General features: G+C 38.1%; 1 protein-coding gene across 2 annotated transcripts; it reads right to left on the bottom strand.

Annotated features, from left to right (window-relative positions):
• Positions 1–586: 586 nt before the first annotated feature.
• slc9a1b (solute carrier family 9 member A1b) lies at positions 587–22,354 on the bottom strand. 2 transcript variants are annotated; one of them, XM_073821423.1, is made up of 12 exons: positions 22,104–22,354; positions 8,464–8,924; positions 8,127–8,377; positions 6,115–6,332; positions 5,636–5,838; positions 5,472–5,561; positions 5,319–5,389; positions 5,003–5,173; positions 4,834–4,930; positions 2,176–2,274; positions 896–965; positions 587–818 (listed from the first exon to the last, which is right to left on the bottom strand). In XM_073821423.1, the coding sequence occupies exons 1-12, from the start codon at positions 22,276–22,278 to the stop codon at positions 625–627; spliced, it is 2,100 nt and encodes a 699-aa protein (XP_073677524.1). In that variant the 5' UTR covers positions 22,279–22,354; the 3' UTR covers positions 587–624. The 2 variants fall into 2 exon arrangements, with proteins under 2 accessions (XP_073677524.1, XP_073677523.1); XM_073821422.1 differs by having other exon boundaries at positions 4,834–5,173.
• Between the last annotated feature and the right edge of the window lie 538 nt (positions 22,355–22,892).

Genomic DNA, 22,892 nt, shown 5'->3' with positions numbered 1-22,892 from the left:
GTGATTTGCAGCTGAATTTTCAGCATCATTTCTGCAGCCTTCAGTGTCACATGATCCTTCAGAAATCATTCTAATATTCTGAACAAACACTTCTGATGTTATAAATTTATAAATGTTGAAAACCGTTGTGCTGCACAATATTTTTGTGGAAACTGTCATACATTTCATTATTTAGCATTCCCAGATGATTAGAAAGTTCTAAAGAACAGCGTTAGAAATATTAACATTACAAATGTCTTCACTGTCAGTTTTTATTCATTGAATGCATCGCTGATTATTAAAGTCATCAGCTTCTTTCAGTAATTACGCAAAAATCTGAGCCCAAACTTGTGAAGTGGTGTACATAAATGAAGATGAAGATGAAGATGATGGGCGAGTGAGACTGAAGTAAACTCAGTATGAAATATCTGAGAGGCCAATAATCATCTTCAACAGCGCATCATTGTCACTGAAGCTCAGGATGATCTTGGGATCATTTCAGTAGAAACTCTTAGAGTAGATCACAGGAGACGCATATGAAACACAGGACCTGAGAGAGGACAGGAGGCTCACAGACACATGCAGATTATTAGAAACAGTGGTTTAATCATTTTCCACAGCGTAAAACACAAACAAGCAGTGTTCTCAGTCTCTGTGCCGGATGAGCTCCTCGTCTTCCTCCAGCAGCTGATCTGGACCCGGATCACTCAGACAGCGAAGCGGTTTCTGCTCCTCCGCGTCCAGAGCGAACTTCACGCTGGGTTTGCGTCCTCGGCTCTCCCGGGGCCCGTCTGCGACGGTGAAGAGGATGCTGGGTCTGGCCGTCAGCGCTCGACTGTCTGCGGGAGAACGTCAGCGGTCACATCTCAAACACCGCAGTTAGAGAACGACAACGAGTCGGATCTGAGCCGCTCACCTGACTCCACGTATGCTCTTCTCTCCGGAGGAGACTCTGGACGAGCGGGAACCGTCAGAAAGTGGCTCATCTGTGAACGTGACGCTCAGATATTAGTCAGACATCAACCCCTTATGCATCCTCTTAAAGTCACACCGAAGTCAAGTCAAGTCACCTTTATTTATATAGCGCCTTTTACAATACAGATTGTGTCAAAGCAACTGCACAGTATTTAAACAGCACAATAGTGTGTAAGTAACGCATTATTGTAACAATCAATTTTCAGCTGAGATTCAGAGTCAAGTTACAGAGGGTTAAAAATGACCATTATTTTGATAATATTGCTACATCCCTACTGCTGAGCACTGAGTACATGGAAAATAATTGTTGTTGTTTTTTTTATATGAAAAAACAGCAGTGGCATAATGTAAACAAAGAATGGACAAGAATGTGTCAAATGTGTCTGCTTTTGCTAACATTCATTCATCTTAAGCCCTTTTATGTATTTTTTCCGGTTTGTTTACATTATGCCACTGCTGTTTTTTCATATAAAAAAACAACAACAATTATTTTCCATGTACTCAGTGCTCAGCAGTAGGGATGTAGCAATATTATCAAAATAATGGTCATTTTTAACCCTCTGTAACTTGACTCTGAATCTCAGCTGAAAATTGGCATTTTGACCTCCCTCTACAAAATAGTGAATTACTCAGTAAATATTCATCAATGACATTTAGTATTTTGGCTTTCATCACTATACGTGTCTATCTTTCCTCAGAGTTGAAGCTCTTAATTTTCAACTCTCAAAGTGCATTAAATAGAACAACTTTCCAATTCTTTAATTGACTTTGAAATATTGCAATAAGTAATGTATCACAGAGTCCACATAACAATATTATCGTATCGTGAGATTTTGATATCGTTAAGTAGATTTTTTGATTATTAGTGTTGGATAAATCAATGATTGGAAACAACATTAATTTTAATGCATTATTATTTTTTCTGTCTGACTAAACAAAAAAAACAAACAAACAAAAAAAAATAGCATCTGCTTCCTTGGTCAAACTTCTACAATATATTTATGAAAATGAAATATAATGTTTCATGAAGGTGAAACATTACAATTCCAATACACATACAGCCAAGATGATCAAAACAGAACGTCTCTAATGTGGCAGACAGGTTCATGTAGACGACTGGCAATGATTACAGTCACCATCAGTTCAAAACTCTGTTGTTTTCAGAGCGTGTTTGAGGTCTGACGGTTGGTTTTGTAGTCGATGTGTTAGTAGGTGACTCACCCTTCTCTCCATCTCCACACGCTGCTTTCTGAGACGCGTCTCGCTCCAGTCGTCGTCTTCGGCGTCGGGCATCAGCGTGTGCCGGCTGTACGAGCGCAACTAACGCCACAGACACACAAACCAGAAATAAAAGGAAGAGAACACAATATAACAGTACACTCTACAACCTAACGTTCAATTAGCAACACTCTGAAAACGTCAAAAACATCTGCATTACCTGTAGAAGAATTATCTAGAATGTGGAAAGAACTTTTCTGAGAACTGATACTGAAGTGGGGAATGAAAAGTAGTTTTGTTTTTTTTAAATTGAGCTGATTTTTCTGACTGCACTGACAGATACTTGCTATGGTTTTTTTTCCAGCGGATCAGTCTGTCTGTGCTGATCACATCACTTCCACTTAGTTTTTTTTTTTTTTTTAAATATTTAAATGTCTGTGAGCACCTGATTTTACCCCAATGTGAATACTTGAGAGTATGCAATTTGATATTGATATAGTTTTTAATCACAAAACTCACACAAACATTTGCTTAATTGAAACACGACATGAGCTTAATTTTGATTCTCCAGTAAATGTAAGTCGATTTAGATACTTGTAGTGGAAAACAAGAGAGAAAAACTGGAGAAGATGTTTGTTTTTACGTTTATGCTGTGAATTTATGAATTTAAGACTTTGTGCTCTGATTTAGGACTGTTCGATTCGTTTCCGATTCTGATTCCTGGTTCTGGAATGGATTGAATTTGATTCTCTGTTGTTTTCGATTCTTTGTTTTTTAGACTGGAGGAACCTATTCTTGCAATGACTGCAGGATATAAAGGCCATAGAAAGTAGCCTTCTTGTAATATGAATATTCATTTGGAAAAAATATGATACATTTCTGTCGAGCAGCGCTCAAAACATGAGCCAGTTCCACTATAAAATAATGTATCCGAACAAACCTTTTCGTGGAAACCAATCAGACTTCTAATCACTATTAGCAAACGTGCTTCTCAAACGGACGGCTGCGTCGTCAAACTCAGACGAGCTCAGTACTGACTTGTGTTCATTCAGTTTATTTTTGTCACTCAACGTTCAGCGACATTCGATGATTTAGCAGCAGAGATACGCAGCCTTTCTAGGATGCAGCCTTTCATTTGAGAGGCACCCATAGATGAGCTTTTTTGAACTGAAAACGACTCTTGATTGGATCGATTCAAACCTTTGGAATCAACTTTCAATTCCCAAAGCCTCAGAATGTATTTTGGAATCGACTTCCAGCCCTACTGTTTAAGGTCTTAATTTGTGGAAGGATGATTGAAGACTTTTTTAAAGGGTCCTATTATGCTCTTTTACAAAGTCTTTATTTAGTTTTGGAGGTGCACTAGATAGAACATGCTCTCATGCTTGGTGGTTTGAAAAATGCATTATTTTTCATATAATTTACATTATTACAATAGCTTTCTCCCCAGACTGGCACAAATGGCTCGATTAGTTCCGGGTTTGTTGAAGGTCTGCCTTCCAAAAAGTGTTGTTATTGGTTAGCTGTCATACTGCGTTGTGATTGGTAAACAGCTAAGACGGTGTCTCAGTCCTGCCACGCCCCTTCACAAAGCAGGAAATTCCATGTACAACTGCGCAAACTAGATTAAAGTGATTCTTACGTTTTAAATATGGATATTTTTCTTACAAACACACATCGGATCACTAAAGGAGGCTTTTATTCAACCCCCGGAGCCATGTGAGGCACTTTTTTTATTATGGGTCGACTTGTTTTGGACTGATGGAGAAAAACACTCGTCTATGCCGTTCTAAAGCTTAGGAGCGCAAGGATTGTTTTAATATAACATTAGATTACATTCGTCTGAAAGCAGGAAGTCATATACACCTAGGATGCATGAAGGGAGAGTAAATAATCTGCTACAGTAGTGCTGGTCCTATCATCAGCCTGCGAGATCGCAGATACATGATATTATCATTATTGTGCGCATTTATTTATTTATTCACACGCCTGAAACCAGCTCCAGCATAAGGCTAGTGAAGCTATCTACAGTGTATGATCAATAAATCTCTGACCACACACTGCACACATCTACGGCGTGGCTCTAGCGCGGCTCCAGCACGGCTACTGGAGCAGTTCGCGGACACTTTAGTCAATTCTTGCATTTATACCAGATGCCCTGCGGTTTGCTGAAGCGTCCCAGAAGTGGCTGTCCATAATACATCGCTAAAGTTAGGCGAATCCCCTACTCGCCAACAATTTGAATTTCCGTAGGAAGGATATATTTGAAAAATATTCTAATGAGCTTTGTGACATCATAACATTCGGAAAACAAACGCTGTAGTCCAAAGGAGCCGTTTGTTGTAGTTCTTGAAAAGGGATTTTTGAAAATAAAAATATCTCACTTTGGAGTTGACGTTGAGATTTGTAACATTGTAGATGTTTTTTATGCCCAAACATACACACCACACACTGGCTAAAGTTCATAAAGTGAAAAAGCATAATAGGACCCCTTTAAGACCTTCAGAAACCCTGGACTGGCGTCTGTAGCACAACATGTACATTTATTTGTCAGGCCAGTGAAACTGACGCTAAATAGTTATTTCGCTTTTTCCCCATTCTAATCTCAGCGTACAGATGTTTCCAGAGTTTCTGACTGTGTTTGTGTTCAGTGCGTCTCACTCTCTGTCGGGTCTTCTGCAGGTTTGCTCGCAGGATCTTCCTGATTTCTTCTTCTCGTTCTTTAGAGATGTTGAGTGTCCTCCGGCTGCGCTGCCGCCTGCAGACACACACATGTAAGCATCGGAGAGGTGAGATGTTGTAGGCGTGTGTGCGTGAGAGAGATACTGACGGTACGGCGGCAGTAACGGCGGTGCTCAGACTGGCTGAACTGTTGCTCTCCAGCAGCATCAGGGCCTGTTTGAGCTCCATCTTGTTGTAGAAAGAGATGAGCTGCGGCTCCTGCGATCGCTCTCCGCCGATCAGACAACGCTTGATGTAGTGCTTATTGAAGCGGTTCAGCCTGCGGACGAGAAGAACGTTAACAGAAAACATGTACAACTGGACCAGCGTCGTTTACTCACGTCATTCAAACCCGTTTGAGTTTACTGAAACCAGCTGAAAAACCAAAGATGGAAATGTTGTTAAATTGAGAAGTTGAAACACACTTGTCTCTCCAGTGATGATGTCCATAGTGTCCGCACACGCCCTCGATCCCAGCCAGCAGATGCTCCAGAAACTGCAGAGACAGAAAACACCATCAAACATCGTCAAACAGCAGAGATGACGCTCTTGTGTGTGTTTGAGATCAGCCGCCGCACCTGAGTGTGAATCTCCTCGTTTATTGAACATTTGCTTTGTTTCCTCTTCTTGACAGCCAGAAGGTCAACGAGCGGTCGGATCGTCATTCCCTAAAATACAAGACGACGTCAAGATGCTTACGGCTACGGTAATGCCATAGACATCCTTCGGCGGATTCTCTCACCTGCACGAACACGGTGAAGAAGATGACGGTGATGATGGCCGTTAGGAAAAAGTCCTTCATGGGAAAGTCCTCGGGGGACAGAAGGAACGCTAAAGAGAAGGCGATGGCGCCCCTCAATCCGCCGTACGCCACGATGAACTGATCCTTACCGCTCAGCTTCACCATACGGTACTTATTAATGATGTACGTCAAACCCACCACACCTGCGCGGCAGACGGACGAAGTCAACATGGGTAACACACAAAACAGACAGAAACTCAACACTAAAATTTCTAGAAAAAAACTGTTTGGAATAAGGAAGTTTTTTGGAATAAAAGAAGTCTTTACTATCACTTTTGATCAATGTAATGCATCCTAGATTTCGTGACCTCAAACTTTATGGACACTAATCCCCTCCACAAATCTTCATTAATTCAAACATGGCAATCATCCAACAGATGAGCCTGATGAATGGTCTGTAGCATGAAGCAGAATCTCACCCAGAATCCTGGACAGCAGACACAGGACGATGGTGATGGTCACAAAGGTCCAGTTCCAGGCGTGCGGCCCGGCCACCGTCGACACCCCCAGGAAGATGAAGATCAGGGTCTCGCTCACGCTGCTCCACATCTTCAGGAAGTATTTGATGGTGGTGTAGGATTTGTGGGAGATGTTGGCCTCAACATACGGCTGCATGACCACGCCGCACGCTATCAGCCTGTGAACAAACACAACCAGTGCTGGGGTAACAAGACTATGTTATCACTTTACTTTTACATCTAGAAGTACACTTTTTCAAATAAGTAACACCAATTACTTATGTGTCTTATGTCCTGTGTTGAAAGAAATCAGGAGTACAGTGAGGGAAAAATTGATCTGATCCCCTGCTGATTTTGTACATTTGCACACTGACAAAGAAATGATCAGTCTATAATTTTAATGGTAGATTTATCTGAACATTGAGAGACAGAATAATAACAACAAAAATCCAGAAAAACACATTTCAAAAAAGTTATCAATTCATTTGCATTTAAATGAACATGAGTTAGCAAAACCCTTGTTGGCAATCACAGAGGTCAGACGTTTCTTGTAGTTGTCCACCAGGTTTGCACACATCTGTGGAGGTGTCCCACTCCTCTCCAAGTCATGAAGGTTTTGAGGCTGACGTTTGGCCACTCGAACCTTCAGCTCCCTCCACAGATTTTCTATGGGGTTAAGGTCTGGAGACTCCAGGACCTTTATGTGCTTCTTCTTGAGACACTCCTTTGTTGCCTTGGCAATGCCCTGGCCCTAATGGTACATGGCTCCATCCATCATCTCTTTGATGCGGTGCAGTTGTCCTGTCCCCTTAGCAGAAAAACACCCCCAAAGCATAATGTTTCCAGCTCCATGTTTGACGGTGGGGATGGTGTTCTTGGGGTCATAGGCAGCATTCCTCCTCCTCCAAACACGGCGAGTTAAGTTGATGCCGAAGAGCTGGATTTTGGTCTCATCTGACCACAACACTTTCACCCAGTTCTCCTCTGAATCATTCAGATGTTGATTGGCAAACTTCAGACAGGAATGTACATGTGCTTTCTTGAGCAGGGGGACCTTGTGGGTGCTGCAGGATTTCAGACCTTCGCGCAGTAGTGTGTTACCAATTGTTTTCTTGGTGACTATGGTCCCAGCTGCCTTGAGATCATTGACGAGATCCTCTCGTGTAGTTCTGGGCTGATTCCTCAGCGTTCTCATGATCATTGAAACTCCACGAGGTGAGATCTCACATGGAGCTCCAGACCGAGGGAGATTGGCAGTTATTTTGTGTTTCTACCATTTGCGAATAATCACACCAACTGTTGTCTCCTTCTCACTAAACTGCTTGGCGATGGTCTTGTAGCCCATTCCAGTCTTGTGTAGGTCTACAATCTTGTCCCTGACATCCTTGGACAGCTCTTTGGTCTTGGCCATGGTGGAGAGTTTGGAATCTGATTGATTGATTGCTTCTGTGGACAGGTGTCTTTTACGCAGGCAACTCCCTTTAAGAGAGTGCTCTTAATCTCAGTTTATTACCTGTATAAAAGACACCTGGGAGCCAGAAATATTGCTGATTGATAGGGGATCAAATGCTGATTTCACTCAATCAAATGCAATTTTTTTTTAAATGTGTTTTTCTGGATTTTTTTGGTTGTTATTCTGTCTCTCACTGTTCAAATAAACCAGTACAAAATCAGCAGGGGATCAAATATTTTTTTTTTCCTCACTGTAAGTGCAGAAACAGACTTCAGTCTGAGGATTATTCCTTTTACCTTTGTTTTGGAAGACACACAATATAATATATATAAATAAGCAAGCCCAGCTCAGGTGACAATAAGTAATGCAAAAGTACAGTAACGCATTACTTTCCATAAAAGTAACTAACACAATTAGTTACTTTTTTGTGGAGTAACACAATATTGTAATGCTTTTGCTTTTAAAAGTAACTCAAGCGCCTGAGACGAGAACTGCAGCGACGGGACAGAGAGACACTCACGCCATGATGCCGGACAAGTGGAAGACCTCAGCCGACAGGTACGCCATGTAGCTGTACAGGAAGACGAACAGGGGCTCGATCACACGCGTGTGCGACGTGAAGCGCGAGGTGAAAGCTGCCAGCACTCCGTACACTCCGCCAACAATCACTCCGCCCAGCGCCACCACGAAGAAACACACTATGCCCAGAAACACGTCAGCCACCGTTACCTCGCCCGTGTGTGCAAACTCCTCGAACAAATGATACAGGACCTGAAGGAAACACACACAAACACTTAGGTCACACAGAAACAACAACCGCTGTATTATGCACGTCAGGCCAGTAGATGGCGACTCACCACGGTCACGGCGTCGTTCAGCAGAGACTCTCCGAACACCAGGATGTGCAGCAGCTCGTTGATGTGGATCTCCTCGAAGACGGCGAGAACGGCCACCGGATCCACGGCCGACACGATGGAGCCGAACAGCAGGCAGGACAGCAGGTCGATGGATGCCAGACGGCCAGCCTCCAGACGACAGGCGCCGTATAGCAGCGCTCCGATGAAGAAGGCGTTCCACAGCGTCCCCACCACCGCAAAGGTCAGGATGGTGCCGGCGTTCTCCGTGAAGGGCCGGATGGGCAGGAAGTAGCCGGCGTCCAGGATGATGGGCGGCAGCAGGCACAGGAAGAAGAGCTGCGAGTCGAGCACCGGCGGGTTCTTACCTATCACGCGGATCAGACCACCCACCAGCAGCCCCACCACGATCAGCAGACAGCTCTCAGGAACCACGCCCGAAAGATGCGGGATCAGATGGAAGCCTGACCCACAAACACACACGTCACTGTGAAACCAATGGTCAAATCAACAGCTCATTTATTTTTCACAATTTTAAATGTCATGGATGTCAAACATTGGGAGCAATCCAACATTTTGTCAGTTTTTAGCTGAGATTCAGAGTCAAATTATGGGAGGGTGAAAATGACTTCAGAAAGGTGGCAGCAGAATGAATATCTATTAGGGAAATCTGTTTGACTTCTGAGTTGCATTAATTGACAATGGTGACTTAGAAAATGGAGATAGAACACTTTAGGGTTTTTTTTCCTACCAAAGGCTGCAGGCCCATTTTAAAAGACTCTATGTGGTTCCCCTTCTAGAGATATTGGGATCTCAGTGTGTCTCTGTGACAGATTTTCAGTGGTCAAAAACCAAGTATGGGTCAATTTGCATACAGATACTTTTTTCTTTTAAAGGTCCCATATTGTCGAAATCGAAATTTCCTGGCTTTTTTCATGATAACTGAAAACCCTGTTCAGTCGATAGATGTCGACTGCACCATTGCACAGGCTTACGAACAACGTTAATATAAGAGACCAGAGGCACGTTAACTTCAGCCTCTTTCACACAGCCATTCCAGAAAATACACGGATAATGTGTCCCACGATTTGTTCCGGAATTGCTTAATTAGGTACATTGACAGTTGTTTTCCGGAATCTGTGCGTGCTTTACACACAACCCATAAAGACGTGACATTTGGATGTGAGATGTAATGCGACGCGTACATTTCACTAAACTGAAACTAACCTGATTTTCAGCGCTGATAGTGAGGAGCTCCTGATCGCTGCTTCATTCCACTTTGCACGTATTTTTTCCGTCATGAAGAGTCGCAGGGTAACGTGCATCATCACTACAACACTGCCTTAATGGCATTTGGTTCTGGCTTTTGTTCACACAGCACTCGTTCCCGTAATTTTCCGGAATCAGCGCGCATTGTGAAAGGGGCTTTACTAAAGCAACAGTTACGTAGCTTACTGCATTCAGTGTTTGAAAAAGAAAAAAACATTAATGATCATTCTGAAATATCCTGTTGAGTAAACAGCCACAGCAGGCTACAGCATACTTGACCATAGTTACTTGTGGTTGGCTTGGATGTGCTCAGAAAATAACAGGCCAATCACACACACACACACACACACACACACACACATATATATATATATATATATATATATATATATATATATCAGCTAAAGTAAAAGGGAAACGTTCTGACAGCATCTTTACATCCATTTTGACCGCTCTCAGCACTCATACCGTAAGTGCTAATCTAATCGATTAGATGCGCAAACCAAAAAAATAAATAAAAATAAAATAACACGGCTGGTGTGACCGCATTCCTTGACTGAGATGAAGATAATCGATCTTCCACCAGTCTCAAGGGTTCATCAGCCAAACAAGTGTCGAGGCCTGTTAAGGCCGACAATTCTGCAGATGCTCCAACATTGATCTTGCCCCGTCACCTACATACACGTAAAAATCTTCTGAAACATTATTTCTCTGTTCACGCTCCACTTCATCGGCCAGTGAGTTCAACAGCTGTGTCTCATTTGGAAGGCTGCGCCCTCCGGAGGTTGCATCCTCTGTAGGATGTGTATACGAAGTGTCCTTAACTTAGAACAAAAACGAGACGGCCTTCGTAGGACGGGAGGAAAGAAAAAAAGGACAGGTGGAAAATGAAACAGGATTTATCACATTACTATGCAAACAAATTTAGAGCATCGTTGCACTCTCACACTACTTAGATGAAGGGAAATTATTTTTAAATTTGTAAAGTAATTTGGAAAAAAAAATGCTTTTGTTTTACTTGTTTTATTTTATTCATCTGTTATATATCTGTTAGAGAAAAAAATAGGAGGATATTAAGAACAACCTTATCCGTTTTTACCGATTTAAATGATAAACACTACATCTTAGCTTGTGTGTACATCTGCCGGTGCCGGCATTTTTCAAATTAACGATTAACGAGTTGTTTACGGCGACGCAAAGAATTGTGGGTTATCTGTAGTAGCAAAGGATACATCTCATGCATCCTTTGAATTCCTGAGAAAGAAGGTCGCATTCGAAGGTCGCATTTGAAGTGTCCTACTTGCTTTTCTGAAATGAGACAGCCTCGATGACGTATGCAGCCTTCGAATGCGACCTCCGGAGGGCGCATCCTTCTAAATGAGACACAGCTAACGATCTTATCAGATCTCCAGCCGCCATGTTTCAAACGATCTAAACGTAACACGCTTCCGCCAATCCCCGCCTTGACGCAATGATTGACGTAGGGTGGGCGTGGTCAGCTCGGAATGCATTTTCAAAGCCGCATTGAATTCTGCTACAAATATCCCTCGGCGTCATGATGAAAATGCAATCATAAGTGTCCTAACTGTTAGTCTAAATGCATTTAGGACAAATAACATTTAAATGATCATTTTGCCACTGTTTCTGCTTGGACATGTTACACATATCAAATCAATTTGGGTTATACATTTTAATTTTGCTACTTATAAAGCATTAAAGTAGTATGCACTTTACAACTTAAGACTACTGTTGGAAATGGCAAATGTAAATAATATGATTTAATTTTCAATTTCATTCTGCACCAAATTTTGCACACGTGGAGGTGATGGAAAATGTAAATTTGAATACAGAATTACATTGCCGTTTTGAATATTGCATTGTCATTTTGAATATTACATTGCCGTTTTGAATATTGTATTGCCATTTTGCATATTGCATTGCAAATTGAATTTCGCTACACATATGCTTCCATAAAAGAGGAGCCCTTTTAAATGTGCATTTTTTAAGATGTTTAAGCCTTTACTTTGGTTAGGTTTCTCAACTTACTGTAAAATGGACAGATTACCGATAACAGACTTTTGCATATTTATACCCGGGAACTTGAAAGTGAGAAATAATTACAGTTAGATCCAAAAGATAGATTTATCAGCATAGCGCAGATGCTACAGAACACAGTTAACTAACTACACTAATATACAACTTCACAGACATTACTGGCTTGTACTTTTAAAACCATAATATTATAAATCTACAGTTTATTGCTGGTCTGTGGTTTTACATTGCTGTTATTTTTAAAGACTTCATATTATTGTAAGGGTGCACTATTATGAGAATAATCAGCTACAGTGTGATACCAAAAAGAAAAGGTATCATTTCATAGTTATTGTTAACAATATTTGTTCATATTATAATATATATAAATTAATTCATGACCTGGATTATTTATTTAGCTAAATCTTGTCAAATATTCCATGAATATGTGCTTAACTGATACTTCGCTTTGAATATAAAACTGATTAAATGAAATACCTTGTTCTGGTTTTTGGTGATTGACTTTGTACCTTTAAATAAAATATTTTCTAAATTATTCTTTCATTTTTGTTTAGAATAAATAAGAATGTTTAATAAAACATGAACTTATTAGGAACAGCGGTGTGCTTAAAAAGTACCCCTTTTGCATTTATTATATATCTCAATTGAAATGCTTTTGTCATTTGAAATAAAATGAAATATTATTGTGTGAGAGATTAATATTTTATTTGAGCATAACTTTTTGTGCTGAAAACACTAAATATGTCTCAGTGATTCTGGTGAGCTTTAATAGGTACGTTTACCCTAATGTCTGAAGAATGAATCCTTTTTATAGGAATGCAAACTTTGGGGGAACAAATCCTTGAAAAGTGTCCCTTTTCCATTTTCTCCAATGGTCACCAGCGTTCTGGATAACGCATTACAAGTAACGCTAGTTACGTAATAATATTACTTTTTTCAAGTAACTAATAAAGTAACGCATTACTTTTAATTGACAAGAAAATATCTGAGTTACTTTTTCAAATAAGTAACGCCAGTTACTTTTCACCCACTGATTAAAAGCTCTCCTGTCTCCATGTTGAGAGAAATTATGAGTAAGATGTTTGCTTGCATTAATTCATCTCACTCTTGAAAAAAACTGATACAGTATTCCTCAAAATGAATAAAAACAGTCAAATTCAATGCAAACCTGCAATAATTAAATATGTTAAATAATACAAATATCCTTTATGTATTTAATCCCATTTTATTAACCAATGTCTTTGCTGCTGATCTTCGATGATCCAATTAATACACTCTAATAAGCAAAATTACTTAAGAGCTTTTAAAAGGCTTTTACATTTGCCAAAAATAGAACTATTTTATATTACGCATGACTTCCCGTAACAAGTAGCTAAGTAACGAATTAGTTCCTTTTTTAGGGAGTAACTCAATGTTGTAACACATTACTTCCCATAACAAGTAGCTAAGTAACGAATTAGTTCCTTATTTTTAGGGAGTAACTCAATGTTGTAACGCATTACTTCCCAGAAGAAGTAGCTAAGTAACGAATTAGTTCCTTATTTTTAGGGAGTAACTCAATGTTGTAACGCATTAATTCCCAGAAGAAGTAGCTAAGTAACGAATTAGTTCCTTATTTTTAGGGAGTAACTCAATGTTGTAACGCATTACTTCCCATAACAAGTAGCTAAGTAACGAATTAGTTCCTTATTTTTAGGGAGTAACTCAATGTTGTAACGCATTACTTCCCAGAAGAAGTAGCTAAGTAACGAATTAGTTCCTTATTTTTAGGGAGTAACTCAATGTTGTAACGCATTACTCCCCAGAAGAAGTAGCTAAGTAACGAATTAGTTCCTTATTTTTAGGGAGTAACTCAATGTTGTAATGCATTACTTCCCAGAAGAAGTAGCTAAGTAACGAATTAGTTCCTTTTTTAGGGAGTAACTCAATGTTGTAACGCATTACTTCCCAGAAGAAGTAGCTAAGTAACGAATTAGTTCCTTTTTTAGGGAGTAACTCAATGTTGTAACGCATTACTTCCCAGAAGAAGTAGCTAAGTAACGAATTAGTTCCTTATTTTTAGGGAGTAACTCAATGTTGTAACGCATTACTTCCCAGAAGAAGTAGCTAAGTAACGAATTAGTTCCTTATTTTTAGGGAGTAACTCAATGTTGTAACGCATTACTTCCCATAACAAGTAGCTAAGTAACGAATTAGTTCCTTTTTTAGGGAGTAACTCAATGTTGCAACGCATTACTTCCCATAACAAGTAGATAAGTAACGAATTAGTTCCTTTTTTAGGGAGTAACTCAATGTTGTAACGCATTACTTCCCATAACAAGTAGATAAGTAACGAATTAGTTCCTTTTTTAGGGAGTAACTCAATGTTGTAACGCATTACTTCCCAGAAGAAGTAGCTAAGTAACGAATTAGTTCCTTATTTTTAGAGAGTAACTCAATGTTGTAACGCATTACTTCCCATAACAAGTAGCTAAGTAACGAATTAGTTCCTTATTTTTAGGGAGTAACTCAATGTTGTAACGCATTACTTCCCAGAAGAAGTAGCTAAGTAACGAATTAGTTCCTTATTTTTAGAGAGTAACTCAATGTTGTAACGCATTACTTCCCATAACAAGTAGCTAAGTAACGTAATTAGTTACTTTTTTAGGGAGTAACTCAATGTTGTAACGCATTACTTCCCATAACAAGTAGATAAGTAACGTAATTAGTTACTTTTTAGGGAGTAACTCAATGTTGCAATGCATTACTTCCCATAACAAGTAGCTAAGTAACAAATTAGTTCCTTATTTTTAGGGAGTAACTCAATGTTGTAACGCATTACTTCCCATAACAAGTAGCTAAGTAACAAATTAGTTCCTTTTTTAGGGAGTAACTCAATGTTGTAACGCATTACTTCCCATAACAAGTAGCTAAGTAACAAATTAGTTCCTTTTTTAGGGAGTAACTCAATGTTGTAACGCATTACTTCCCATAACAAGTAGCTAAGTAACAAATTAGTTCCTTATTTTTAGGGAGTAACTCAATGTTGTAACGCATTACTTCCCATAACAAGTAGCTAAGTAACAAATTAGTTCCTTTTTTAGGGAGTAACTCAATGTTGTAACGCATTACTTCCCATAACAAGTAGCTAAGTAACAAATTAGTTCCTTATTTTTAGGGAGTAACTCAATGTTGTAACGCATTACTTCCCATAACAAGTAGCTAAGTAACGAATTAGTTCCTTATTTAGGGAGTAACTCAATGTTGTAACGCATTACTTCCCATAACAAGTAGCTAAGTAACAAATTAGTTCCTTATTTTTAGGGAGTAACTCAATGTTGTAACGCATTACTTCCCATAACAAGTAGCTAAGTAACAAATTAGTTCCTTATTTTTAGGGAGTAACTCAATGTTGTAACGCATTACTTCCCATAACAAGTAGCTAAGTAACGAATTAGTTCCTTTTTTAGGGAGTAACTCAATGTTGTAACGCATTACTTCCAATAACAAGTAGCTAAGTAACGAATTAGTTCCTTATTTTTAGAGAGTAACTCAATGTTGTAACGCATTACTTCCCATAAGAAGTAGCTAAGTAACGAATTAGTTCCTTTTTTAGGGAGTAACTCAATGTTGTAACGCATTACTTCCCATAACAAGTAGCTAAGTAACGAATTAGTTCCTTTTTTAGGGAGTAACTCAATGTTGTAACGCATTACTTCCCATAACAAGTAGCTAAGTAACGAATTAGTTCCTTTTTTAGGGAGTAACTCAATGTTGTAACGCATTACTTCCCATAACAAGTAGCTAAGTAACGAATTAGTTCCTTTTTTAGGGAGTAACTCAATGTTGTAATGCATTACTTTCCATAACAAGTAGCTAAGTAACGAATTAGTTCCTTTTTTAGGGAGTAACTCAATGTTGCAATGCATTACTTCCCATAACAAGTAGCTAAGTAACAAATTAGTTCCTTATTTTTAGGGAGTAACTCAATGTTGTAACGCATTACTTCCCATAACAAGTAGCTAAGTAACAAATTAGTTCCTTTTTTAGGGAGTAACTCAATGTTGTAACGCATTACTTCCCATAACAAGTAGCTAAGTAACAAATTAGTTCCTTTTTTAGGGAGTAACTCAATGTTGTAACGCATTACTTCCCATAACAAGTAGCTAAGTAACAAATTAGTTCCTTTTTTAGGGAGTAACTCAATGTTGTAACGCATTACTTCCCATAACAAGTAGCTAAGTAACAAATTAGTTCCTTATTTTTAGGGAGTAACTCAATGTTGTAACGCATTACTTCCCATAAGAAGTAGCTAAGTAACGAATTAGTTCCTTTTTTAGGGAGTAACTCAATGTTGTAACGCATTACTTCCAATAACAAGTAGCTAAGTAACAAATTAGTTCCTTATTTTTAGGGAGTAACTCAATGTTGTAACGCATTACTTCCCATAACAAGTAGCTAAGTAACGTAATTAGTTCCTTTTTTAGGGAGTAACTCAATGTTGTAACGCATTACTTCCCATAACAAGTAGCTAAGTAACGAATTAGTTCCTTTTTTAGGGAGTAACTCAATGTTGTAACGCATTACTTCCCATAACAAGTAGCTAAGTAACGAATTAGTTCCTTTTTTAGGGAGTAACTCAATGTTGCAATGCATTACTTCCCATAACAAGTAGCTAAGTAACAAATTAGTTCCTTTTTTAGGGAGTAACTCAATGTTGTAACGCATTACTTCCCATAACAAGTAGCTAAGTAACGAATTAGTTCCTTTTTTAGGGAGTAACTCAATGTTGTAATGCATTACTTCCCATAACAAGTAGCTAAGTAACAAATTAGTTCCTTTTTTAGGGAGTAACTCAATGTTGTAACGCATTACTTCCCATAACAAGTAGCTAAGTAACAAATTAGTTACTTTTTTAGGGAGTAACTCAATGTTGTAACGCATTACTTCCCATAACAAGTAGATAAGTAACGTAATTAGTTACTTTTTAGGGAGTAACTCAATGTTGCAATGCATTACTTCCCATAACAAGTAGCTAAGTAACAAATTAGTTCCTTTTTTAGGGAGTAACTCAATGTTGTAACGCATTACTTCCCATAACAAGTAGCTAAGTAACAAATTAGTTCCTTTTTTAGGGAGTAACTCAATGTTGTAACGCATTACTTCCCATAACAAGTAGCTAAGTAACGAATTAGTTCCTTTTTTAGGGAGTAACTCAATGTTGTAACGCATTACTTCCCATAACAAGTAGCTAAGTAACAAATTAGTTCCTTTTTTAGGGAGTAACTCAATGTTGTAACGCATTACTTCCCATAACAAGTAGCTAAGTAACGAATTAGTTCCTTTTTTAGGGAGTAACTCAATGTTGTAACGCATTACTTCCCATAACAAGTAGCTAAGTAACAAATTAGTTCCTTTTTTAGGGAGTAACTCAATGTTGTAACGCATTACTTCCCATAACAAGTAGCTAAGTAACAAATTAGTTCCTTATTTTTAGGGAGTAACTCAATGTTGTAACGCATTACTTCCCATAACAAGTAGCTAAGTAACGAATTAGTTCCTTTTTTAGGGAGTAACTCAATGTTGTAACGCATTACTTCCCATAACAAGTAGATAAGTAACGTAATTAGTTACTTTTTAGGGAGTAACTCAATGTTGCAATGCATTACTTCCCATAACAAGTAGCTAAGTAACAAATTAGTTCCTTTTTTAGGGAGTAACTCAATGTTGTAACGCATTACTTCCCATAACAAGTAGCTAAGTAACAAATTAGTTCCTTATTTTTAGGGAGTAACTCAATGTTGTAACGCATTACTTCCCATAACAAGTAGCTAAGTAACAAATTAGTTCCTTATTTTTAGGGAGTAACTCAATGTTGTAACGCATTACTTCCCATAACAAGTAGATAAGTAACGTAATTAGTTACTTTTTAGGGAGTAACTCAATGTTGCAATGCATTACTTCCCATAACAAGTAGCTAAGTAACGAATTAGTTCCTTATTTTTAGGGAGTAACTCAATGTTGCAACGCATTACTTCCCATAACAAGTAGCTAAGTAACGAATTAGTTCCTTATTTTTAGGGAGTAACTCAATGTTGTAACGCATTACTTCCCATAACAAGTAGCTAAGTAACAAATTAGTTCCTTATTTTTAGGGAGTAACTCAATGTTGTAACGCATTACTTCCCATAACAAGTAGCTAAGTAACAAATTAGTTCCTTATTTTTAGGGAGTAACTCAATGTTGTAACGCATTACTTCCCATAACAAGTAGATAAGTAACGTAATTAGTTACTTTTTAGGGAGTAACTCAATGTTGCAATGCATTACTTCCCATAACAAGTAGCTAAGTAACAAATTAGTTCCTTTTTTAGGGAGTAACTCAATGTTGTAACGCATTACTTCCCATAACAAGTAGCTAAGTAACGAATTAGTTCCTTATTTTTAGGGAGTAACTCAATGTTGTAACGCATTACTTCCCATAACAAGTAGCTAAGTAACGAATTAGTTCCTTATTTTTAGGGAGTAACTCAATGTTGTAACGCATTACTTCCCATAACAAGTAGCTAAGTAACAAATTAGTTACTTTTTTAGGGAGTAACTCAATGTTGTAACGCATTACTTCCCATAACAAGTAGATAAGTAACGTAATTAGTTACTTTTTAGGGAGTAACTCAATGTTGCAATGCATTACTTCCCATAACAAGTAGCTAAGTAACAAATTAGTTCCTTTTTTAGGGAGTAACTCAATGTTGTAACGCATTACTTCCCATAACAAGTAGCTAAGTAACAAATTAGTTCCTTATTTTTAGGGAGTAACTCAATGTTGTAACGCATTACTTCCCATAACAAGTAGCTAAGTAACGAATTAGTTCCTTTTTTAGGGAGTAACTCAATGTTGTAACGCATTACTTCCAATAACAAGTAGCTAAGTAACGAATTAGTTCCTTTTTTAGGGAGTAACTCAATGTTGTAACGCATTACTTCCCATAACAAGTAGCTAAGTAACGAATTAGTTCCTTTTTTAGGGAGTAACTCAATGTTGTAACGCATTACTTCCCATAACAAGTAGCTAAGTAACAAATTAGTTCCTTTTTTAGGGAGTAACTCAATGTTGTAACGCATTACTTCCCATAACAAGTAGCTAAGTAACGAATTAGTTCCTTTTTTAGGGAGTAACTCAATGTTGTAACGCATTACTTCCCATAACAAGTAGCTAAGTAACGAATTAGTTCCTTTTTTAGGGAGTAACTCAATGTTGTAACGCATTACTTCCAATAACAAGTAGCTAAGTAACGAATTAGTTCCTTTTTTAGGGAGTAACTCAATGTTGTAACGCATTACTTCCCATAACAAGTAGCTAAGTAACGAATTAGTTCCTTTTTTAGGGAGTAACTCAATGTTGTAACGCATTACTTCCCATAACAAGTAGCTAAGTAACGAATTAGTTCCTTTTTTAGGGAGTAACTCAATGTTGTAACGCATTACTTCCCATAACAAGTAGCTAAGTAACGAATTAGTTCCTTTTTTAGGGAGTAACTCAATGTTGTAATGCATTACTTCCCATAACAAGTAGCTAAGTAACGAATTAGTTCCTTATTTAGGGAGTAACTCAATGTTGTAACGCATTACTTCCCATAACAAGTAGCTAAGTAACGAATTAGTTCCTTTTTTAGGGAGTAACTCAATGTTGTAACGCATTACTTCCCATAACAAGTAGCTAAGTAACGAATTAGTTCCTTTTTTAGGGAGTAACTCAATGTTGTAACGCATTACTTCCCATAACAAGTAGCTAAGTAACGAATTAGTTCCTTTTTTAGGGAGTAACTTAATGTTGTAACGCATTACTTCCCATAACAAGTAGCTAAGTAACGAATTAGTTCCTTTTTTAGGGAGTAACTCAATGTTGTAACGCATTACTTCCCATAACAAGTAGCTAAGTAACGTAATTAGTTACTTTTTTAGGGAGTAACTCAATGTTGTAACGCATTACTTCCCATAACAAGTAGCTAAGTAACGAACTAGTTCCTTTTTTAGGGAGTAACTCAATGTTGTAACGCATTACTTCCCATAACAAGTAGCTAAGTAACGAACTAGTTCCTTTTTTAGGGAGTAACTCAATGTTGTAACGCATTACTTTTAAAAGCAACTTTCCCCAACACTCTCATATCTCACCACTGTCATATAATGCTCAGATTGCTGAGGTCAACAGATTTCATTAATAGGGCTACCAATGTCGGTGCGAAAATAACATTATGATGCTGAAGTCATTTTATCCTCCAGTAATTTGGCTCTGAATATATGCTGAAAATGTGACCCTCCTCAAATAGTTGATTACGCAGTAAACTGACATCCTTGGCTTTCTTATTAATTTTTTAGTGGGGATGTCTGGTTGAGTCAACACAGATTTGTATTTATTAATTTATTTTTAACAAAGTGGTCTGGCAAGGAAACAAACTCTGAAATACGGCTCCTCATCACACACGATGACAGCGTCTGTCAGCACTACCCACAATCCCATGCGGGCTCTGTTGACAAGACAAACACACAGCGGCACATGCAGGTCTGTGTAATAGAGACTAAAGCCTGCGTACACGCCCCTGACTTCAGCTTTCTTCTCAAAATGAGATTTTAGGCAAATATTAATCATACCCTTGTGTGGTTCACTTGTAAACTGTTTAAATGCATGAGCAGCACACAGTGAAGAGAAACATGAGAGTGCAAATAAATCTAAATATTGAGAATATCGCTGTAGTGAATTTTACAGGAGACTCATCTCATTTTAACTTGGCCCACTCCGGGATGCCAATTATTTACGCCTTTAGAGTTGTCCAAATGAAGTTCTTAGTAATGCATATCACTAATCAAACATTATGATTTTATATATCTACAGAAGGAAATGTACTAAATATCTTCAAAGAATGTGATCTTAATATCCTAATGATTTTTGGCAATAATTTTGACCCATACAATGTACTGTTGGCTATTGCTACAAATAAACCTGTGCTACTTAAGACTGGTTTGTGCTCCAGGATCACATAAAGTTCCATCCTCATTTAGTGTAACAGATATGTTAATGTTAAAATGAAACAACATGTGTATTTTGACCTTTACTTATTAAAACCCATAAAAGAATAAGTGATCACACCAAACTGGATTATATTTTAAATGATTCAAATATTGCTGTCAAATGGGTCAAACCTAAACAACAGTTAATTAGTTTTGGGAAGCTGTGATCCTTGAATAGTCTTTTAATGTTATTAATGATTCTTGTTCAAAATATGCCTGACAAGATTTTTTTAAATATAAAAACTAATATTTACACTCAACTAAATCTCTTTTGCAAATCATGGGAAAATGTATTTTGCCCAGAAATAAATTAGTCAGGACATATTCTAATGTACAGAGTCAAAAAAAATTGAAGTTGCATTAAACTTTTGAAACTCTTAAAACCCTCTTTTTGTCTTTGATTATTAAAGAAGTTACAAAAATGTACAGATAATGTACTCACTCCCTTGTCATCCAAGATGTTTATGTCTTTCTTTGTTCAGTCGTAAAGAAATCATGTTTTTTGAGGAAAACATTTCAGGATTGTTCTCCATATAGTGGACTTCAATGGTTCAAACTTCCAAAATGCAGCTTCAAAGAGCTCTAAACGATCCCAGCCGAGGAAGAAGATTCTTATCTAGCGAAACGATCATTATTTTCTTTTAAAAAATACAATTTATACACTTTAATCTGAAATGCTGTCAAAAAACTACCATCTCAAAATCATTCTACATCGCTGCAGAAAAAAACAACCCAGTGTTAACAAAGTGAACCGGAATACACACAGAGCTAGACAAGACCAGCATTTGAGGTTAGAAAGTACATAAATTGTAATTTCATTAGAAAATAACCAATCGTTTCGCTAGATAAGACCCTTCTTCCTCGGCTGGGATCGTTTAGAGTCCTTTGAAGCTGCATTTTAACTGCATTTTGGAAGTTCAAACTCAGGGCACCATAGAAGTCCACTATATGGAGAACATTCCTGAAATGTTTTCCTCAAAAAAACTAATTTCTTTATGACTGAAGAAAGAAAGACATGAACATGTGGATGACAAGGGGGTGAGTACATTATCTGTAAATGTTTGTTCTGGAAGTGAATACTCCTTTAAATGTGTGTGTATGGTCTCTATCTTATCTCACACACTCAGTCTGAGTGCAGCTGGTGTCTCTGATAAACTCAGAGAGCAACAGACACACTTTCAGCACTAAACACAAACAGTCATTAATAATAGTGTTGATGAACTGCTGCAATAATCAGGGATGTGAATGCGATATCGATGTGATTGTGATTCTCACCCAGTTTCATGAGAGACGCGAGCAGAATCCACAGCGAGACCTCGAAGGGCATCTGAACATAGCCATAATTAATCGTTAGGACTGGAAACACTCTCTGATCGTGAGGATCCGACTGATTCTGATGACAAAACACCAGTCCAAAGCCGAGCAGCAGCAGCAGTAGCATCATCTTCATCTTCGCTGTCGGTCCTCACTGACACACAGCAAACAGCCGCAAAACTTCAGCTCCAGCGAGACTCAGTATCGAGCCGCATGACAATCTCACTCTCGATACACAACTTCACTTCAGAACTGTCTCTTTTGGACGCGGTGTGACGTCATCAGCGCTGTACGATACAAACTAACACACATCTGTACATGTATAACATTCATGCATATCCTCTATTCCCCGGGATTCCTACAGTCGCCATTCATTGTGTGCGTTTTTGTATTAAAGCCCTGCGCTAGACTTTTTCTTAATCCCGCTCCGGCACACATTCTAAAATATTGCAGTCATTCTTGAGAAGTGGGACAAAACAGGGTGCAAAACTGAAAATAAATAAATAAAACCTTGTACTCAGACAATAATTTTAAAGGCAGAAATTTCTTTGTACAGTGCCTTGCAAAAGTATTCATACACTATTTTTTCCACATTTTTTTGTTGCTGCCTTATGTTAAATTACTTTACATTAGTTTTTTTTCCCCACGTCAATCTACACTCCCTACTCCATAATGGCAAAAAATGGCAAAAAATAAATAAATAAAATAAATAAATAAAAAATAGGTTTTTAACATTTGTGCAAATTCATT

This window comes from Garra rufa, chromosome 17 (assembly GCF_049309525.1).
Source record: "Garra rufa chromosome 17, GarRuf1.0, whole genome shotgun sequence".
In the NCBI taxonomy this organism is placed as follows: Eukaryota; Metazoa; Chordata; class Actinopteri; order Cypriniformes; family Cyprinidae; genus Garra; species Garra rufa.
The sequence above is the reverse complement of the archived record's forward strand: the minus strand, read 5'-3'. Positions and strand labels throughout refer to the sequence as shown.